This window comes from Macrobrachium rosenbergii, chromosome 15, assembly GCF_040412425.1.
Source record: "Macrobrachium rosenbergii isolate ZJJX-2024 chromosome 15, ASM4041242v1, whole genome shotgun sequence".
NCBI classification, from domain to species: Eukaryota; Metazoa; Arthropoda; class Malacostraca; order Decapoda; family Palaemonidae; genus Macrobrachium; species Macrobrachium rosenbergii.
The window spans coordinates 30315144-30338483 of record NC_089755.1 but is presented as its reverse complement, the minus strand read 5'-3'; the positions used below and the strand labels follow the sequence as shown (position 1 = coordinate 30338483).

The 23340-nt window shown below is 36.2% G+C and overlaps 1 protein-coding gene across 2 annotated transcripts in view; it reads left to right on the top strand.

Moving 5' to 3' along the window:
* Positions 1 to 1219: 1219 nt before the first annotated feature.
* The window catches only part of LOC136846500 (SID1 transmembrane family member 1-like), a 57262-nt gene continuing 35141 nt past the window's right edge, over positions 1220 to 23340 (top strand). For both annotated transcript variants that reach the window (XR_010855415.1, XM_067117345.1), the window contains exons 1-7: positions 1220 to 2311; positions 7057 to 7190; positions 8870 to 9040; positions 11956 to 12100; positions 12726 to 12809; positions 14316 to 14545; positions 22747 to 22865. Coding sequence is in view for 1 of the 2 variants with exons in the window: in XM_067117345.1 (XP_066973446.1) it covers positions 1637 to 2311; positions 7057 to 7190; positions 8870 to 9040; positions 11956 to 12100; positions 12726 to 12809; positions 14316 to 14545; positions 22747 to 22865 (1558 nt within the window). In the remaining variant the exon portion in view is untranslated. The remainder of the gene's footprint in view (positions 2312 to 7056; positions 7191 to 8869; positions 9041 to 11955; positions 12101 to 12725; positions 12810 to 14315; positions 14546 to 22746; positions 22866 to 23340) is intronic.

Genomic DNA, 23340 nt, shown 5'->3' with positions numbered 1-23340 from the left:
TATCATGAGATTCTGGTAAGTCTGCCGATTTCTTTATCCTCAAATTTCTTTTTTAATGTTTCATACTAATCGTCTTGATCTAATCTATTCCTTGCCTAATCTTACACTGTTCCTAATTATATATATATATATATATATATATATATATATATATATATATATATATATATATATATATATGTGTGTGTGTGTGTGTAAATCGTACACGATTCAGCATAGAAAGTATGAGCGTGGCAGTGACAGTTTTTTGGTCATTATCCGAACCAGTCCCTGTTAAGTTATATATATATATATATATATATATATATATATATATATATATATATATATATATATATATATATATATGCATATGATAAATGAAAAAACAAGCCACTGCCACATTCGTACTTTCTAAGCTGAAGCGTGGATGAATCCATATGCAGACACCTTCCACAAGACGAGCTGCTTTATACACCTGTGTGAAAGCTCGCAGCAGTACGTCGAATCTCCAACACACACTGCACCATCCGCTTCAAACTTGGTGCTTCAGACCATCGACGTTGTAACGCAAGATCACATAAACAGTCTAATGAATGTCACTTTACGTTCCAGTGCCTTACCATTCGTCAGCCTCTAATTTCATCCTTATATCTCAAGTCTCTTCTGCAAGTATTTTCAACATTCCACTAACACCCACCCCTGAGACACTTACCTCTGCCTCTCTTTTGTCATTCATATTCAACATAATATCTTCGAGACATTCTCTGCTGACTTGAGACTGCTACATTACACTGCTCAAATGGCATCTCTCTATATTGTGCATATATTATTCCAAGGTCTGTTTGCTAAATATTCTTTCTCCCTGCATTTACTTCCCTACAGTACAAATTCTTTCTGAGCACACACACACACACGCGTAACTTTGCCTCCAACTTTACAGAGTTTCCAAGGGATGAGGTTGCTAGCCCTTTGTGCATGAAGCTTCCTTAAAACGAACAACTTCGTAGAACCACTAGGATAGCTTGTTAACAGCTCATGAAGGCCCTCAAATTATGCAACATTGAACCATTTATCTCTAGTTGAATATATATATATATATATATATATATATATATATATATATATATATATATATATATATATATATATATATATATATATAAGGTTCTCTTTGTATATATATATCAATTATTGTCCATTATTTTCCCATTCTTCAATTTTTAAATGGGAAACGTGCGAGTTTGACAGTCAGCTTAGTATTGGCTTGTAATCTTTCAAGGAAATGAGTAAATTTGCTATGAATGACGTTCTAAAACAAATAAAAAAATCATATTGATCATAAGAAAAGGCTCAACTTGCCCCGTAATTGTTAAAAATGACCAAAGTACTATAGTCTGCAGATTTATGATGACGTCAGAGGTAAACAACAACAAAGAACGATAACGCAACCTTCGGACCACTCATCCGCAGTCGCTCTCAAGATGGTGTAATTTTCTTTTTCCTGGACGATTTTCACTCTTGGAGTTAACGAAATTTGATTGGCTTTATTTCAGTTGGGTGCAGGTGCATGGAAGTGAATATTTGGGCGTAGGCCTAGTGCTATTTCGTAGGCTGGGTGTTGGCCTCATTCTGCAAAATCTGGAGGCCAGAGAAAATGTTTTCTCCCAAGATGACGTCTCTTCTGTGGCGGAGGAAGCCTAGGGTAGAGCCAGGCCTGCTTTCCCACATTTCTCTTATTCTGTTCTCTTCAGTGTACCTTTTAGGCCTATCTGTAAATGTGGCTGCAGCTGAGCACCATCATTCTGGTCTCCGCAAGATAGGCCCCAGCCAACACTCGGAGATTTGGAGAACGCTGGCCCTAGAGAAGAGCGGAGGGTCGCACCATTACCAGAAAGGAAATCACTTGGGCCTGGACTTATACCCTCAGAGCGCGAATTTAGATCCCCTCACACTCTGGGCAGAGAGGTTAAAGGCCACCTCAGAGTCTGGTGGTATGTCAAGGGCGAAAGGTCCACCGAGGCCTCGGTTCCACAGTTACGCCAAAGTACACCACAACGGAAGGAACGATGACTTGGTCGCGAGACCTACCCGACAAACCCTAAGTGCTTCGCGTGTCCTTGACCGGGCATCTCACCTGTTGCTGCCAGATAATTTAGGTATGTCAGTGATGTCTCATAGTGCAGCGTTGTCTTCTGATGCGAGAGACAATGTCACTGACATCATAAACTCTGTGGTTATCAAAGGTGAATTTGGGACTGTCATCACAGGGAGGATCAACAAGACTACAGAGTATTTGTTTGAATTCTTCTACAACACTTCTCAGTTGGAGGTAAGTTTTGTCCGACATTCATCCATCTAGATTAGGCTAGACTGGGCCTTACTCAGCCTATTTCAATCATATACACTTAAGTGTCAGTGTTATCTTTTCTGTAAGAAATAAGCCTAATCTGGGATGTACAAATTTCTTAGCTTTTTTGTAAACCAGACTAAGGCTGCAAAGTAGACTAGCCTATACGTGGTCCTGGTCGTTTTTGCCGTAAGTCATTTAGGCCGTAACATCCAAAATAACGTAAGAGGTTTTGTTTATGGTAATTACCGTGATGCTTATGATATTTACTGTCATTATTTTATGTTTTACTTACATCCCAAATGGGCTGGTACTAAACGCAGCACCCATTTTGCACATAAACATGCTTATGGCCTAAATGACTTAAGGTTGAAACAACCCGAACTCGTTTTACATAGCCTACCCTATCAATCTTTCATATGACTTGAGGTGATTGAAACTGTGGCAAATGATGTTCCTCTCATGTAATGTTAATTTAATTTCTTGTCATGATTGTAAAAAGTGGGCAGGAGATTCAAGTTCTTGCAGGTTAGGTCAATTTTGGGTTAGGTCCATTATGCCTACTTGAATTCAGTTCACTGTAAAAGTTGGAATTCTTACATCATCTTGTTGGGAAAATTGCTGTTGTCGTAATTATAAGCAAGGCAGAAGTTGGGTTTTGTTTTTTTGGTGGTGGGGATGGGGAACACAGGTTTTGTTTGCTGAGTCACCCCTCCTGCTATTCCCCTAAAGTCACATCACTTCACATTTAGTATTGTTATTTTGGAAAATTAATGTTTACAGTCATGTGCTCGAATATGGTAAAGTGTGGTAAATGTAAGGAAGACGGAAGCGTGAAGGTGTCATTTAATAATATAATTTTTTATGGAAGAATATAGAAAAGAGTGTATAAAATGCAGTACAGGTGAGTTAATTTGAGAGGTGTACCGAGGTAATGAGAAGTTTAATTTCTTTTGTTTATATTTTTATTTTTATCCCTGAGGGCTGGTACTAAACATGACACCCTGAGGAGCTTCTGCCACGTTTAGTTCCAGCCCCTTGGGGATGAACGTAAAAATATGAACAAAAGACAGTAAATTTCTCATTATCTCATTACATTTCTCAGATTATCTCACCTGTACTGCATTGTATACACCCCTTTCTATATTGTTTAACCAAAAAATTATACTAATAAACGTGATCTTTGTGCGGCAGTCTCCTTTGCATTCACCATAAAGTGTTAGTTGTAGAGTGTAATTTTCATATTTTTTAAAAGGAAGAATGTATAACTAATGTATAAGGTGCACGAGTGAGATAAATGTAGAATGTAAGTATTTTTATTTGTATTTTTAAAAATAATCTAAAAAATATAAATCCTGCTCTAATCAAGGTAATTGTTATATTGGAATATCATGGATTAATTTATTACCAAGAAATGAACCATACAGATTACTGACTGTTGATCTTATGTTTTATGCATTCTTTACCATTGTTGTTTATGAAAACCGCCTGTCTTTGTATTATGATGCCCACTGTGTAACAAGTGCTGTATGGAAAAATTTATTTTGGTTAATCTCACAAGACATGGAATCATAGATGTTCATGACATCTGAAGAGCTGTATCTCATTCTTCCTCATATCTGGTCACCCATAAAGATTTAGGCATGACATTTTGCTGGTTGTCTGTGAAGTGAGTATAATTAGTGGGAATGTGTGTATAACTGTTTATAAGAATTGATTTTATTACCATATATTTTGGTGTTAATGGCCTTTGTTGTTGGGACACCAGATAATGTACTTGTAAACCATTCAGCCATAGAAAACATTAGAAATTGAAAAATAATGAGTAACTCCTTTGTTCTGTGCTGGTAAAACACTGACCAGCCTATTTCCTTTTACTGGGAATAGGCTAATTAAAACTGAGGCTTCAGAGGTGATACTGTACAGTATGTGGCAGATGGCCAGACGGGACATGACAGTGATTTAAATTGGAATTATTGTACAGTATTTAGGTAAGTAAATATCTGCTTTTTAAAATTTTAAGAAGTAAAGTTCAGGTAGTCTGGGGACAGTTGTGCACCAGAGCAGTATTTCAGTGTTAAGTGAAACAAAAGTATTAATTCCATTGTCTGTGTACATATTTAAAGCAGTAATAACAATACTTAGTGATCTGTTGGTATTAGTTGATATCCTTTTAAGTACAATAATAAAGAAGACTTGAATTCAAAGTTATGTTGTACATGTATTCCTAAATAAATAGAAAGCATGATTAGGAAACAACTAAATATCATGAAGATTACGACTTTACCTGTGAATGTTTCATTCATCATGCCATAGTTGATGCATCTACAACCATGCAGGCTTTCTGTCAGAGAGGATGTAATAGAATATTTCCATGTGGGAAGTGCCCTTTATTCTACAAGCCAATACGATTTGACTTGACACCTGTAGGAGTAGGTTATAAAAGAGGGCTGAGGAATTCTAGCACCATTGATATAGTTTTGATTATGTTTTAGTTATTGTAATTTATATGCATATCAACTCATGTATTAGGGAAATTGAGCTCATATTAATTTTTTTATTCTGTTTTTCTTTTGTGTAACTGACAACAAGTTTTTTCTGTTATTGTGGCCTACAAAAAGCAGGAAAAAGGTCAAGGAAGGAAGAAAGGGAGTGCTTCAATTATGACGAGAGTGATATTATTGGCTCTTTTAAAGGAGAGGTTTTGAGAATTGAACATATTGAAGCAGGGAGAGAATTTCAAAGTTTGGTAGCAGACAGAAGTTAAGTTCATGGAGAGAGCATTTGAAGATCATTGATTTCCACGGAGTTTGTTAGATTGATGTTATAAGGCTACCTGATAGGTAAACATAGGACTAATAGAAATGACAGGGAAGCCACCTTGCAGCAGAGAGAAAGAAGATTGAGAGATGTAAGAGTGGGTCAGTCTGTTAGTTGAAGAGAAGGGCAGCAGAACTTTATAATGTGATGGGAAGACAGACCTTAGATGAGGCGGGATAGTATTGTTGCCTTGGGGACATTGGTGGGATGAAGTAAATAAATTAATCCCAGTAGTAAACAGCAAAACTGGGCAATGTGTGCAATATTCCTGTTTCTGTACTACTCTGCACAGTAGAGATATGGGCACTGACCAAGGGAATGGGGGATTTGGAGCCACAGTGTGATGGTACAGTCTCACTGCAAACGACATTGCAGAGAGATGTGGTATCCAACGTCTGTAAAATAAATCAAGATCTCAAAGATTGTACCAAGAAGTAAAAGGAACAGGTAGTCAGAAAAGTATTAGATGTGCAAGTACCAGGGAAACCTGTAGAAAGGCACAGAAAATCATAGAAACGATAAAAAAAAAGCAAAAAAAGATGCAGACCAGAAAGGAATTGGGACAGAAATTGCACAAGACAGAAGAGAGTGGAGAGAACTCATTTCATGTCTAGAGCCCATTTTTTATAGACTACAGTAGCAAGCTTTTGCTGTACTACTGTGAAGACTGGCCTATATTTAGTGTTGCAGAAGTGAGGTAAACTTATTGAAATTTAACGTGAATATTTATGAACATTTAGGTATGCAAAAGAGGACTCTGCATGTGTATTTTATGTAATGCCATGGTAACTATTATTTGTTCTTACAGAAATACTGACCTTTGTTCTTTACATAGGAATTTAGCTGGTAAACATGAGCTGGAACGACCATTCAAACTTATTAGCAAGGTCATACAGCGGAACCCTCCTATTTGAGGTTCCAGATTTGTGGCTTCACCTATTTGGAGATTTCTCTGTGGAACATACATACACATTATTCGCAGAAAATTCGTGTGTTTGCAGTATTTTTCATCATAAAATATTCACAAATTACTTTATTTTCATATTTTTCGTGACTAAATGCACTTTTGGTGATAAAGCTTTTTAAATGTTCAGGTATAAGCATTTATAGAGGGGTTTTAAGTATTCGCGGATTTTAGCCATTCTTGGGGTTTAGTGGTACTCATCTCCCCTGAATTCCGGAGGTCAACTGTAAACTACCAAGAGGTAGGGGAAGCCCAGCCCATCAGCCAGTATGCATTCTACTCGGCTTGGCTGCCATGAAGTTTAGATGTCTTTCAGGACTCACTGCCCAACTTTTGCCATTTGAACTTTTGATGATTAAACTTTAATATCCCCTTGCATATTTTGGTTTTTGTCTGTGTGTTTGTATTGTGATTATTCAAACCCATCAGTCAGATAAGACTTCTTGCAAAGAATTAAGTTTGTTTTTTCCTTGTTGATCTGAATACTTGTTTTTATCAGATATGTAATATCTCCTGGCAGTTGCACAAGAGCTGTATCATTCTCCAATATACTGTACTTACTAATATACTTATCTTTCAGGTATGGTAGATTTAGCCACTTGGAAGTTCTGTGACAGTAAGGTGTACCTTATTAAAGTTATGTACCTGAAATGAATTTACAAGGATTGTCATCCTTCTGTACCATTGTTTTAGACTGCATCCCTCTAGATAAATTGAATGGAGACAGTAGCTTATCTCTAGGAGTTGGCTGATATGCCACATGTAATTTGCAGTGATTTGCAATACCACATAATGTTAATTCTGTATAGGTTTCCATCTTGGAAAATCCTGTTTTTTCCTACAGCTAATGGGAAGTTGTACTAAAATACCTACACTGTGTATTCCTCTGATGTTGATTTTCAATTTATGCATTCAGTTTCTTAATTTAATTTTTTTCTTGCAGAAAAATGCTGTACGTGTAACTGTAAGCAGTGCTGATTGTGACTATACAAATCCATTGTTGGTGGTGGTCCGACAACAGCGAGGTGTCCTCTCCTGGCAGCTTCCTTTGGAACCCCCATCCAGCAATGTTATTCTGTATGTATCCCTTTTTATTGACCACACATTGTATGTTTTACATCGGTTTGTTATCTCTTTTCAGAGTTGATCCAACATCTTTGTTTGCATGCTGTCCATTTTTTTTAGTGACCCACCAGAATTTCTTATCTTTTTGAAGTTGTTCTTTTCTTGGTGCTATATTTAAGAAAAAAAATTATAAAGCCTTTTATGCTTTTCATTTTATTGTGTATGGTACCATGTAAATCAGTAGTGTTGGGTGATAAGGTATAAATAAATTATCATAGTGATTAGCACTCTTGAAGGCTCTTAGTTGAATTTTTTTTTCATGTATGAATGGAAATTTTCAGATCTTTCTGATAAAGGCTAGCTTGGAGTAAAAAACTAACTGTTTTTTTACTTGCCACATTTAGAAATGCCTAGTCAGTAGGTTAAAATCTCATCATGGGTGTCTATACTGTTCATTGTAATGTTGAGCTGTGTTATTGTTTGAAATATTGAATCTTGTGTTTCATTTTAATTGCCCCATTGCTAACTTATCAAACTTGCTTAGCTGGTAAATGGATGAATCTATCAAAAAAAGCATAAAGTAATCTTCAGGTGATTTAAAGAATGTGAATACAGTAATTTTCTTCCAGCAGTTCAGACAATACCATATTGGTATAAATAACCTTGTGTTTCTTCTGTTAATGGTAGGAACTCTTCATCTTAACTATAAAAAAATCAGGAAGTAGCTATGAATACTGTATATACATGTTGCAACTCCAGTATTTTGTCATTAGTCAATGTATTTTATGTGGTGTAGAAGAATAAGGATTTTTCAGTTGGTGATGAGAACATTTGGCTACTTGTCAGACAAGAATTATAAAATGTTCTTTCCTTTAGGAGAATTTTACCCTTTGTTGGTAATTTAAAGTGATATGAGAGGATATGATAATTGATTTCCTCATATGGATGGTCATGGAAATCAACATAAAAATTAGAAATTTAGTGGCATTGTTCGCATGTCAGAAAGACTGTTTTTGCTAAGTATAGTATTATTAATTTGAAGGTTCTGTATGATAAGTGTACTTATAGAACTAGTGTGGTTTTTAAATTCTTGTGTCTTTAATTACTTTAGTTTTGAAGTGTGCTAACTGATTTTATAACATACTGCAAAACGTATCTTACCTCTTGAGAATATGTGAGAGAAGACTTGCATGTCTCTGATTTTTGCAGAAGAGTTGATTTGGTAAAGTTAAAGGTTGGGTTGTAATAGCCTTGGAACAGGCCTAGTGTCGATAAGTGTATATGGTGTTAATGCAAGGTTGTAGACAGATATTCATATTCTAAACTTGACATGTAAAATTGTGCTGCCATCCTGTATGCTGTTCCTATTTTGTTTTCCAAACCAGCAAGCCAAGGGAGATTTAATGTTTCTAGTCTCATGGGTCTGGTTTGACTTAAACTGAAAAGTGGAGTACTGTACATCACTTAAAAAAGGCTTAAATGGGTAATGCAACCATCACTAAGATATGAACAAAACTGTAATTCTTAGTGTATTTTGTCCTTAAGAATTAAAATTTATTATCTATTCTTTCTGCTTTGTTGGGCTGATAGTTTATTTTCTATTTTTATACAAGGGTTGTTTTAACAGAAATAGTGTTATTAAGGTAATAGAATTTAGCATCCAAAACTTATTGTGTATCTTTTATTTGCAGTGAAGAGTATCGGACAGTTTCAAGAACACTTTGTCCTGTTAAAAACTACAAAGTCATGTTACAAGGCTCTTTGGACACCAAGCAGAGACTGTTTATTGACTTGTCGACCTCTTCACCAAAAAATATAACATATAGTGTGACAGCTGAATTTGAAGATAATTTTCACATTGAGTAAGTAATGAAGATTTTTTACTAATGTAATTATATAATTGTTGTACTGATTCAAATGTACAACCTATGTACTTTTACTGAAGCCTTAAAACTTGGTTGGGCAGATAAGTAGTGCTGATATTCTCATTAACATTGGTAAAACACTGTTAACCCCCCCCCGCCAGGGTGGCTCCTGTGTCAACTACTAAAAGCTCACGCTTCATGACAATTTTGCTTACAAGTAAAATTATTTGTTGAAAATTCTTCACTTTATTTTACAGTATATTATTGCTTATTTTTCATGTTTTTATTACTGATCTTTAAAATGTTGGTTTTGGCTTTTGTATGAACAGTATTTTCATCAAGTGGTTGTTTCCTGTCTTGATATTTTGATGGTCTTTGTAATCATCATCATTTCTAATATAAATGGGAAAGATTTAGCCACCATTAAAGTATGAACAGTTACACATAAACTCATGGGGGATATGATCATACTGTCAGTGGAAGGTAAACACTAACTTCAGAAGTTGGCACTGAGTAGATTAATTCTGTGTAGGAGACACAGAATAATTTTAATTTCAGCTCTACAAAGACTCTGTCCTTTCACCAGTAGAAGAAAGTTGTATGGATGAGCAGCTTTGGCCATCCATTTCAAGGCTTAATCATTTGTTTTTACCAAAGTCCATGGCGGACTTCATAGTGAAGAACCAGTCAGTTGTTGATTGTCGTGAGGTTATATCTCTTTTTGCTATCTCAGCCTTATCATATTTGTCTGGTAAAGGGACCATGTCACCCAACGTGTGTTGTGGAGAACCCTAAGGAAATACCTAAAGAGGACAGTCTGTTCTTGTTATTGCCTAAGTCATATAGTAATTATCCCCTTAAGAAGATCAGTGCTGATAAGGTCAGGCCATCATCATCTCAGTTCATGAGGGAAAACTGATCAGCTTTTACACGTATTTATAACTAAGCTTGTTTAGAGTGTAGCAGTTTTATTATTGATGGAATTCACATTACTAGGAGGAAGAAGTTTTGTTTGGCCAATACTACAAAAATTTTATTCCTATCCTGGCCCTTTTCACTTATTGATCGCTTGATATTCAACAATGTATAAGTTACTCTCATTTCTTGTAAACATAGGTATGGGTATACTTATACTTACTGCCAACTTTTATCTCCTAGTTGGTATATGTATGTCTGCCATTTATCTGCTAAAAAGCTGCAACATTGCATCCCATCTAATGAATGATCAAGCTGAAGTCAATTAGAAGAATTTTGTTTTGCAAGAAATTGCCTCCCACCCAATGAATGACTAAGCTGAAACATGTAAGAACACTTGCAAGATGTAAAATAAGATCCTTAGATTCAAATTTGTGTGAGGCCTTTTAGCAGCCATTACAGTTAATTTCTTGAGAATTCACTTCATCTTACTGAGTAGAAAAGACATTGTGACATATGTAATAGGGGATATACCCTCTGTGACATAGTAAAGGGTCACTGTCTAGTGAAGAACTCTTAACCTGAGAGTATAACTGGTAGACTTTTTAGCTAATTGTTGGTCCCTGACTGACACCATACCAGGTGATGTAGCATAATTAAAATGAGAGATAGGATATTTACCCATAACTATAACCCTCAAATTTGCCTGGTGCTTTGTCGCTGTGAGGGGTTAGTGCCATCATTGGCATCATGCAGTGCAGTGCATGCAGTATTAAAGGGTGTTTGAAGCACCCTTTTGTCCCCTAGCTGCACCCAGTTTTAACCTTTTGCTTTACCACTATTCCTGCTTTCTCTTGCTCTCCAGCCTGTCTAACTTTAACCTCTTAGTGGAATTGTAAGGTCTTCTCCCAGTTTCACCTTTAGGCTCTTTTACTTCATCTTTTATTTTGTAGGTCAATGTCTCGCCACTCACACCCCCTCTTTTCGCTTATTACTTAGTGCTGAATGGCAGAAGTTGTTCTAGTGTTTGGTTTTTAGCATAACTCCATGAATCCAATTCTGGTGGTTTCACCCTGCTAACTGTGATTCATCATACTCCTTTAGTCAGAAAGTAGGTACTGGAGTGAGAATTCATCAGGTGAAAAGTGTCCTCAAGTAATGGCAGGCTCCATCATCTTTTAGCATTCTCATGTCAGGTTTTCCCTCTGCAGGGTTGGACACTGAATTGGTTCTCTACACAGTCTTTTATCTTATGCACTTTCTGCCAGAATTTCCAACTAGTTTTGGTCTTTTCTATGCCCTTTCTCCATGATTTCCTGGGCCCTTCAACTGGTCTTTTACTGCTGCTTCCTTACTTTTTCTTTTGTTTTTTCCAGTGGCTATGTCATGCAATATTTATACCAGTTATTTATCTGTGTAAGCCCCTAAAACATCTTCTGACACATGGGCTTTTGATCCATTAGACTTTCTATCAAAAATGAACTTTCTGTATCTATCTTCTCTACTTACTGATCTTTTTCAGTGAAATCAGTAAAATGATGTTATATAAGCCTTCAAAAATTGTTTAAATATTAGTTAAAATAATTTCTTTACTTGAGAAAATTTGCCACTAAAATGTTAAAAATTTATATATCACATAACAAATGATTTTTGGGTAGTTAAGATAAATTTTGAAGGCTTACATAACATCCAAGCCCTCAAAAAATCATCTTAGAAGTTAGTTAAAATCAGTTGTGTGATATAGTAGTAAATTTTCTTAATGAAAATATAAAAGTGCCAGATTTCAGCCTTCCTTAATATAAAAAGATAGATCATACCCTTATTCACACATATCTAGCCATGTTATATGTGGAATAATATTAAAAATGGGTGAAAAATGGCAGGAGAGAAATTTTTTGTAGAGAAATAACTTATGTTTTGATTATAGCCTTTTATAGTTTATGCTTACATCAAACTCAGCCATAAGGGAATTATATCATGGCAGTTTTTCTTTACAGACTCCACAAAATGCAGACTTTTGAAACCACTCCATCACAGCCTGTATTTTATGAATTTATGTTTCCTGATGATGTGGAAATGGTTTTGGTCAAAGCTAATGCCCAGGATGATTTCTGTGCTATGGTAGCCATTCAGAACATAACAGTAAGTTATTTGCTCATATCTAATTCATCAGTATAGTTTTTTATTTCACTTTATTTTATGTCATTTTTATAGATAACTAACCCTGATGATGGGATTTGCAGTGAATTCCTGCAGCTTGTCAGTGCCTTTGTGAATAAGGAATACTGGATTAATGTCTGCAATTTTACCATGCCTTCTAGCTCTCATGTTCCTCCTTAAATTTAAATTTTCTATGAATTGAAAATATAGCCAATCAATAACTCATCTTTGTGTTTGGAAATTAGTATCTCATAAATATCATCATAGAGTTTTTTTGCCAGATTTTTCTCTTTTAAAGTTTCAAATTTCTGGACAGTGTAAAGCAAAGGTCAGTGTAAGATTTGACATCTTGCCCTTTGGTTATTTAATTTTCTAGGTGTGTGGAATGCAGAGAAAAATAGTTTCAAGTTTAAAATGACTACAATTTCAATATTTTACTATAATTTATCTTAAGATTTATTCTTTTTAGATTTTATTGTTCTGGACATTTCCAGATATTGTAATACGAGAAAACTTTGAATAGTTAATCATTTTACATTTGGCAGTAGGCTTTTGTCATTTATCAAAATTTATATAGACAGTTAATTCATTGGCCTTCTTTTTTCAGTGCCCTGTTTTTGACAGTGAAGAGAATGTTCAGTATGGAAATTTCTATCAGACCATGACATACCAAGCAGGGATCACTGTCAGGGTTAGTATACCATTTTTTTTTATTTATTTATTCTTGCTCTTTATTTTTATGGCATTTTATGCAGAGGAAAGCCAATCCTTTAGAATGTTGAGAATTTCAAGCAGTGATCTGGTCTGAGTTACTTAATGACAGTAAGTGTCGTGGTGATTACTGTCAACCTATATGTTTTCATTTAGGTTTTATACACTGTGTCATTGACTACAGGTATTCATGGTGCGATGGTTTCAGGTCCTTTGCAATATTTATAAATATATATTTTCTCTTCTACTACCACTATAAAATTCCTGAAAGTCTCAGATGTGGTTATGAGATATAAATAATACCAATACATGTGAAATGTAGGTTGTCAAACAAATTACAAATCTTTGCTTCAGCTTATAATTTCAACTGACTTCTTATCAGATATGAGACTACCTAAGTAAGAATAAAGAAGCATAACAGCAAGGTCATATCCAGTCGTGAGGACCCAAGTCCAGTTGAAGTAGTTAATAATAAACTTTATATTTAAATTCATATAGTACAGTATAAGGAGTTTGTAGATTCCTCTTTCAATAGTATACTGTATATGTCATGGTAAGGTGATGCCTGTCTACTGAAAATAATGTTGTTACACAAAGAAACTGAGACTTACTGACTTGGTCATGAGAAGAGAAGGGATGAGGAGCAGCTATTCAGCAAAATAGGAAGACCAAGTCCAGTAAGAAAAGAGAGAAAATCACAGTGAAATTACAGAAGACTCTGGGGATAGTGTGTTTTAAATATCCCTGAGTAAATCAAAACCCTGATGTTAAACATTTCTGTTGATCATGAAGCAAAAATATTTCATAAAGCTCGATCACAATCTGCAATCTTGGAGTTAATAGTTACCTTGTATTGTCTGTCGAGAAGGATTCACACATGTTGGGTCAACTTTTTCCTTCATATAGTCCATTTATTGAAATTATAAATTTGTCTGCACAGACCTCGGAGTTAAATTCTTCCCTGACATATTTAACATAAAATGATGGTTGTAAATTAGAGCAAAATTAAGTAAGACAGCTAGGTGGAAAGAGACCTAAGAGAGCAGAGGAAAGTAAAAGTCACGAGGCAGTGGATTGCTCCCCTTCCATTGGTAGCCAACTACCGGCTCCAGTTTGTGCTGAAAGTAAATCCCATGTAAAGATTTCAGGTTTATATGTTAGGAAAAATACAAATTATTAAAAAATTTGTCATATTTTTTACAATGCACTCCATAAGTCACACTGTAAGCATTACCCACTGGTGAGGCTTTCAGGCTAATAGGAGGATGACAGCGTTAGGTAATCATTGATAAAAAGAAAAAAGGTTGGTATTTGAAGTACATGTATTGCTTTTGAAGAGATCTTTGGTGGTAAAACTGTTTGGATGTATGTTTATGTATATCGACATAAAAGCTCCTGTAGTGGGTACTGTATCGTGTTTTGGTAAGGTTCTATGTGTGAGGTTTGCCCTCTGATTTTAATAGAATCTTTGTTTTTGGTCTTTCAGAAAAGTGATTACCCCAATGGCTTTTATATTGTTGTGGTAATGCTATCAAATGATGAACCTTGCTCTTCAAATTACCAGCATGTGTACCGGACTCGTAAGAAGAATGTCACTTTGCTTGTGGAGGAAAAGATAACAAAAGTGGAATATTTAGCTGCAATATTTGCTGGTTTAGGATTCTGTGCCTTTTTCTACATTGTCACCATTGTCTTAGGCTGTATATCATACATAAGGTATGTCTCTTCTTTATTTTAGAGTAATTACTAATGCATGTCTCACCTTGGATTCTTCAAGGGTCTGGTCTTTTGAGTAGAGAACTGTGGTAACAAAGACCTATAGTGTAGCCTACCCTTGAACATCCAAGATCTCCCACAGCTAATAGTGGTTCCATTTACTGTATTTGTTGATGTCAAAGGTGCAATATTTTTCCAGAAATATCTGGAATTTACTGTGTGATAGTAATCAGAGCTCCTATGTATGACCTCTGAATTAAATGTATAAATTACACTTTTTTTGAAATAATAAGTAAAAATATAAACAAGAAAACATATACAGTAACAAATTCATTTGTAACTGGTAGATTATGGTAGACGAATTGACGGATGAGGGGTAACGTAAATGATTATGTATTATTACTATTATTAGTATTTTTACTCTCCTCAAAGGAACCTAACTTTATGGAAACATAACTAGCTTACAGAAGTAAAATTTGGTAGGTTAATGTTAATATAGCAAGAATATCATCATCAAACATAACTGTCTGGGACTTTTGCAAATGGTAACAGTGCAAAATATTTTCAGGTTTGAAAATTAAAATTTTTTCTGATTTTTGATATATGTATTGTGCAGATCTTAATCTTTGTTTTTATTTTGTTCTATTTGTTTGTGTCATGTTTGTGCTGTGTTTTCACAAAGTGGAAGTGTGCAGTAACATGCTATTCCATATTTAATATTTCCTGTTATCGTATGTTGTTTAGTGTTTCTTTTATCTGTGATAAAAAAGAAATTTATGCATAGGCCTACATCAGATACTATGAAAATCTTGAAATATTGCACCAGGTGTAGCCCTGTTTGTTAGTACAGTACTCACTGTGACAATGTTTAGCTAAAAACTGTTTTAACAGGATATGTGAGCAGTTAATACCATATACATTACTTGGTAATCTGTTCAATTGTCCAGTTGGCTGGTATGTCAACTTCAGGAAAGCTTATTAAACAATTAAATCACTGAATTTTTAAAGTAAATGACCTGAAGAAACTACAATACTCAGTATGCTGTACCAGTTGAAGCCGTGCTACTTCAATGCATTGAGACAGTTGAATGTGTGCAGTACAAAAGCCAAAACAAAGCCATCAACTAGTGCAAGTTTGTCAACCGTATTTTTAAGTTTTTTCTTTCAAAATTTTGGTAGACAAAATTGGGGGACCTCTTCTGGGCCAGGACATCTTCGTCTCCAAGAAATATGGTAATAGCCAATCTTGGCTAAACTGTACTATGTCAGCTTCGAAAGGGGTGCTGCTCCTGTTGCCTGTCTCCTCTTCTGTTGTTTGAGGGATCCTATAGTAGTGATTGGAGGCTTATATGTTTCTGAGTCATATTAAGCCTTCTTAGGCACTTAGGCTTAGGAAGAGGAAACTCTTGGGAGTATTGTTTCCTAGGTTCCCCTTTTCTAAGAGGAGCATATATTGTGTATATTGTGCACCTCTGTTGTCAGGCTTGTTCAGCAAGTTGTACAACAACTGAAACTTCAAAAGTTTCAGACAGTAGAGAGAAGAATATAATAGGGAGGTTATATTGGGGAGCGACATTTTGTAGCCTGCAATGCTTACTTTCAAGTCTTGATGTGACACTCCATAAAGTCATAGAGTGCTCCCCATGGGATTTGCACAAATGTTGTGGCTGCTGCATTGAATACTGTTCTGGAAGACTTTGGAAGCTCTCTCATAGCTACTGCATGCATAGTAGTAGAAGTTAGAATATTTAGGAGTTGGAGCCCAGCATGAAATTCAACCATGGCTGTCCCATCTGAAATTTTTCTCATAGGGGTCCCAAATTGTTGGGTAGCCACATACAGTGGGAACTTTTCCTCTCAAAAGGAAGGACAAGCATTTCTCATTCCTCTGTAGAATCATCAGATACTGGGATGGCGAAGACAAATGACTTTATTTCTGCCATTACTCTCGCTTTCCAGTCACCACAAAACTCTCAGACTGTCTTCACATGATTGATTTTAAAGTGAAGGGACAGAAGGCTGGGTATTACTTCTGTGGCTTTTGTTATATTAATAGGCAAGATAACCGTCTCCTTCGGCAACTTCTGAATTCCTGTTGAAGAAGGCACCAACCGCCATTCAGCTTAGGGAAAGGCCACTCTGTCCCAAAATTGTGTATGCCAAATCTCAGTTATAGTTTTCCTTTCATTATTGAAGTATTTTCTATCTAGTGAAGGGGCTGCACATTGCAGAATCACGCCAAGGGCTATCAGCATCATTCTCAGGGGCAGATATTGTGCCTGTACTACATTTAGATTTACCAGTCATATTATTGTTACCGGTCAGAGCTCAGGGAATGGGTAGGCTACCTCTTAGTAACTATTCTAATTTCATTGGGGATTTAGACAATGGATTCAACTTCTTTTTTGGGCAGATTATGCAGCCTCTCTATTGTCTCGTTTAAAGGCTGAGAAATTTTTACACATCACATCCAATTCAGTATTCAGGACTGACCTGAATTCCTCTTGGGAATCATGGATAGCATGTCTTGATATAAAGAAGCTCAGTAGCAAGGACATCCTTGATACTGCTCATGATTTCCTTCCAGAATCCTGAAAGAAGATCAAGGCAGCTGTATCACCATTGCCTGCCAGGATGGAAGTCCCAGATAAATCACTATACCCCTTATATAAGGGTACAGATGGACCCTATCAGTGTCCCCTTCAATATCTGATGGTTGCATGGGAGAGAACAGATTCTCATCTGAGGTATCTCTCTCATGTAAAGCAGAAGACTGTGTCCCTAGATTTTCTGGATTCAGAAAGGAAAATTCAGCAGTGATGCCTACTTCATTGTGGGCATTAGTGACATCTCTCCCAGGGAAAGACTCATCATCTCCATCTGAGGAGTTGTAGTCGAGGGTTCCTAGAATCCACTGCTTTGGAATATTGGCCCAGACATGGATTCTGTTCAGAAAAGGATGTAAACACACTGCCAGAGTTCTGCTGAAAGATGTAGCCTCCTGTACTCCTACTGAAGCATATGACCCATAGAGACAGCTTAAATCCAGCTCTTTCACCATTTAAACTCTGTCAGGAGCATGTTACGTATTTCATACATAACTGGTGACCAACCAGATTCTCCTTTATTTCTACAGGGGCTGTGTTCATGGCAGGTGGTATGAGCCATCCCCACAGCAAACAGTGGATTGAGCAATTTGCTGTGGGGCAGGTGATCTGTGGGTCCTGAGTAAAAGCAGCCCTTTAGTGACAAAAGGAACAAGTGTTTATTAGAAACTACCTAGTGATAGGTACCTATAATCACTGTATAGGCTGCAAACACTTGAAATTAAAACAGGCTGACTTGGACACAAGTGTGTGTCTATGGTATGCTGTTAGGTGTCATGATCAATTGGTAATATCCATACCACATTTGTAAAGTATTAAAATATTAATTCATAATTACTACAATAAAATTGTATTTTCTTACAAATGCTTCTAAACTCAGTTAAGACAAAACTGATTGGATACCCATACAGTCTATTTCTATACATTTTTATAACTTTGTTTAATCATTCCACTCCTAATCACCAGGTAAAGGTTATAGGCTACATTAAATGGTACATAATTAAAATGATTAATTATTAAAATTATTGTACCAAAATTTATATAAAGTCAGTATCAGTAAGATTTAAATTTGTTTGACAAAGTTTACTATTACAAAAATGTACATTTTACGCTCCTGTTGGACAAATCTTCTGTGCCTGCCTCAGGAAGTTGAAAACCAATATTTTCAACCCTGCACAGGCCTTTTCTTGGGACGCTCATAAAAATACTAGCTAAATTTAGTGAGTTATACATGCCCTAAAATTTTTCTATACTTTATTTTGCAAAATTACAGTTACAGCTCACATAATATACAAGAAAAGAACTAAAACCAGCAACAATTCCTGAGTATATTTATGGAGAAATATACAGTATATGAGACCTACTGTGATGGGGATGTGTACGTTTCAGCAAGATATACATGTTCTTCCTAACAGTTTTTTTACTTTGCAAAATTGCAGTTACAGCTCACAAAATATCATTAAAGATAATCACTCAAACAAGCAACAATTCCAGATTATATTTATGGACAAATTTTTACAAGATGCACTGGGATGGGGAGATGTACCTTCCCCCATGAAATCTCATGGGAGACTATTCTTCCTGTGTCACTGAGGCTGAGCTGAGACTATGAGGGTTGCCATAAGAGTTGCCATATAGTCATTTAAGGCCCATTCAAGTGATATGAATGTTTTCTTGCAAAATCGAATATCATGACGAGAAATGAAGATTATCATATGATGCACACTGGTAGTCCTCTGTGTCATTATTATGCATTAAAGGATGCATGCCACTACAAAAGGGTTAAGTTGAGGTGCCATTTATTAACTAGACTATCCAGTAGAAGACATCTATTTCAACCTGCAGGAGTTATAACCAGTTCAAATCCTTGCCTGATAATCAGGGAGTTGAAGGTGAAGTTGATGATCTCATTTCATATTTAAAAGATAATGTAAATTTTTGATGAAGTAATATTCTTTCAAATTTTATATTTATCTGTCATTAATCTGCCAGCATATTCATCAGTATTTTAATTTGATTTAAACTAAGCACATTTTGATCTATTAATCTTTTCTCACTATGATTTCATGATTAATTATGGTGCTGCAGGGTCTCCTTTGCTCCATTGCCTTGACTTTGGTCCGGGATCGTACATCCACCCATCCATCTTCACCTGTTCAAAAGATACTGAGGAAGTACCTGCTGAATAGACCAAGGGGTGTTTTACTTACTCGAATGATTTGGGAAATTTCTTACCTGCTCAACAAGACTTGGGAAATTCCTTACCTGCTCAAACAACAAGGGAGCTGCCGTACCTGTGCAAAAGACTGGAGGTGCCTTACCTGCTCAGAAGATTGTGGGTACCTTATTTGCTCAAAAAACTCTAGTGTTACCTTATCTGCTCACAAGACTTTGTGGTTATGTTACACAAGATTCTAGAGGTAACACACTTGCATAAAAGACTCTAGAGGTATCTTTCATGCTTAAATGACCTTTGAGGTACTTTACCTGTTCAGAAGACCTTGAAGGTAGGTTAACTCTTCAGTAAAAATAGGTACCTTACTTGTTAGGACACCTTGGAGGAACTGTACCTTTTCAGGGGACCCTCGAGGTTCCTTGCATGTTCATGAGACCTCTGGAGGTACCTTACCTGTTCTAGGAACCCTGGAGGTACTTTAAGGAACCCCAAGATACTTGAAATTGCTGGGTCTTCATTAAACCTGCAGGCTGCCTCCCACCTAAGTAGCAACACAGCATGAGAATACTGTGCTTCATTTGGTTTCTCCCCTGATGCTGCTATGGCTTGCTAAGGCAGCTATTGCAGTTGGGCATAGTGAGTAGGGCCTCCATTTGTCAAGGGATACATCATAGCAAGACTTCTTGCTATGACGTGTCCCTTGATAATTTCTCCGCTAGCACCACCCTATTCAGGCAGTATTGCATGGTGGAATAAAATGTGTTGTATTTTTGAATACACAGTAAATACTGTATATTTTAAATTTTATATTCTCGCAACAGCTATGCAGTTATGTCCATCAGTGCATAATGTGCAATTGTGAATCAGTCTCTCTCTCTCTCTCTCTCTCTCTCTCTCTCTCTCTCTCTCTCTCATGCTGCATGGTTTAGACTGTAAGCCTTGCAGAAAGAACAAGGAAAATAGATTTCAACTGAACTTAAGAGTGTATTCCTAGGAATAGTAAAATCAGAAACTAAAAGAAATTCAAGAGCATAGTCCCAATTTTGTTAAGCTTTCAGTGTACCTTGCATATATGTTTTTCTTTGCAGCTTCTCTTGAAAGTCACTGTCGTTTGCCTTGCTTTCTGCCTTTTGTTTTTTCAGTTATTTCTTTCAGTCTTCTCATTTAGCTATCAAACTTCTTTACTCTTTTCATGTTACTTTTTTTACCTCTCATGGGAGGACAAATCCATCAGGTAAGCCGGATTAAAGTAAGGCAGTGTGGCTCATTGATCATATTCAGCAGATAATAATAATAATAATAATAATAATAATAATAATAATAATAATAATTAATAATAATAATTAATAATAATAATAATAATTAATAATAATAATGCATAACTGTAATACAATACTGTCAAGCTCTGGGATAAGACTAGCAGAGGTTAGCATCAGGAGAGGGATCTTTCAAGGCAGCTCACTCACCCCACTACTCTTCGTAGTAGCCATGGTTCCCATGACAAAAGTACTGTAGAAGATGGATGCTGGGAACCAACTCAAGAAAGGAGGCAACAGAGTTAACCATCTGATTTTCATGGACGACATCAAGCTGTATGGTAAGAGCATCAAGGAAATAGATACCCTAACCCAGACTGTAAGGATTGTATCTGGGGACATCAGGACGGAGTTTGAAATAGAAAAATGCACCTTGGTTCTCATACAAAAAGGCTAAGTGACAAGGACTGAAGGGATAAAGCAACCAGACAGGAATACCATCAAACACATGGATGAGACAAGAGATAAATATCTGGGAATAAGAGAAGGAGGGGATATGAAACACAAAGAGATGAAGACAAGATCAGGAAAGAATATATGCAGAGACTCGATGCCAGAAACATGATTAAAGCCATAAACACATGGGCAGTACCAGTAATCAGATACAGTGCAGGAGTAGTGGAGTGGACGAAGGCTGAGCTCCGCAGTATAGACCAGAAAACTAGGAAAAACATGACAATGCACAAAGCACTACACCCAAGAGCAATACGGACAGACTATACATAACACGAAAGGAAGGAGAGAGAGGTCTACTAAGCATAGGGGACTGCGTCAACATCGATAGCAGGACACTTGGGCAATATTTGAAAACCAGTGAAGGTGAGTGGCTAAGGAGTAAATGGGAAGAAGGACTGATAAAAGTAGATGAAGACCTGGAAATATACAGAGACAGGAGAATGAATAACAGAACAGAGGAATGGCACAGTAAACCAGTGTACGGACAGTGTAAGGACTGGCCAGCAATGAAACATGGCAATGGCTACAGAGGGGAGAACTCAAGAAGGAAACAGAAGGAATGCTAACAGCAGCACAAGATCAGGCCCTTAGACTCAGATATGTCCAAATAACATTTCACCCATATGCAGAAAGTGCAGTATGAAAGACGAGACCATAAACTGCATAGCAACCAGTACAAAAAGAAGCATGATTCAGTAGCAAAAGCCCTCCACTGGAGCCTGTGCAAGAAACACCAGCTAGCGTGTAGTAATAAGTAGTATGAACACCAACCTGAGGGAGTGATAGAAAACTATCAGGCAAAGATCATCTGGAACTCTGGTTTCAGAACAGATAGAGTGATATGTGCCAGTAGACCAGACTTGACATTTATTGACAAAATCAAGAAGAAAGTATCACTCATTGATGTCGCCATATCATGGGACACCAGAGTAGAGGAGAAAGAAAGAGAAAAAATTGATAAGTATCGAGACTTGAAAATAGAAATAAGAAGGATATAGGATATGCCTGTGGAAATTGTACCATTAACCATAGGAACACTAGGCACGATCCCAAGATCCATGAAAAGGAACCTGGAAAAACTAGATGCCGAAGTAATTCCAGGACTCATGCAGAAGAGTGTGCTATTAGAAACAGTGCACTTAATGAGAAAGGTGATGGACCCCTAAGGAGGCAGGATGCGACCCGGAACCCCACACTATAAATACCCCACTCGAATAGGATGACTAAGAGAGACAAAAAAAAAGATATTATTATTATTATTATTATTATTATTATTATTATTATTATTATCAGTATTAGGTAGCAATAATTATCTAGAAAATAACACTAGCATATTTCTGGGTCGGTCTGGAATTTGAATATCAGATGTTGAATTTATTCCTTTATTTATACTGTCGGGAATGCCAGGGCATTCTTGACACATTACTGCATTGTCTTCTTACCTATTGTGAGGCTTTTTTATTTTTTGTTTAAGAAAACTTCTTTTTCAGTTGTCCCTATTTGTAAGATTTATGAGTTTCATGTACAAAAATAGTTGGAGTTCAACAAAATGCTGTTTTTTACTGTTTTGAAGAGTTTGGACGTTAATGAAAACTCAAAACAGTTTAAATTTTCTTAAATGGCAAGTTATCTCTTTTTCCTTTTCAGAGCTAAGCGTAAGCAGCCTCGAGAAAGGAGCATGTTGGATGATTCAATCCTTGGCTCCCCAGAAGATATTGCTACAGCAGGGCCTTCACCTTCATATGCTGCCATTAGTGGACATGCTGGTAAAGATGTACATTGTGCTAGTACTATGCTCTGACACAAATTTGCTTTTCCAAAAGCATATAAAATGCTCCTCCTTTGAGATTACATGTATGAACAGTGAACAGCACTGTATGTAGATAAGTTTTTGACCAAATATCAAACATCATGAATGATTGTGGTTTTTTCTGAATACAAAAGTATGACATTGTTTTGTATAGAAAGATTTTTAACATATTTTTAGTATTGAATGAGGACTAATTACCTGGTATTAATAATCCTATTTTCTTTAAGGGTGATTGTAAGAAAATGTATATGAAGTTTTTAAAAGTTATATTTTATGTAACATATTTCATTGATTCAATGGAACAAAAGCTATTGGGTTGCTTATGCAGTTTGCCCTACTTCGAAATATTTATATAACTGCAACATGTGGTTTATGAGGACCATGTGGTTTATGAGGACTCACCCATTTTCACATATAAATATTTTATATGT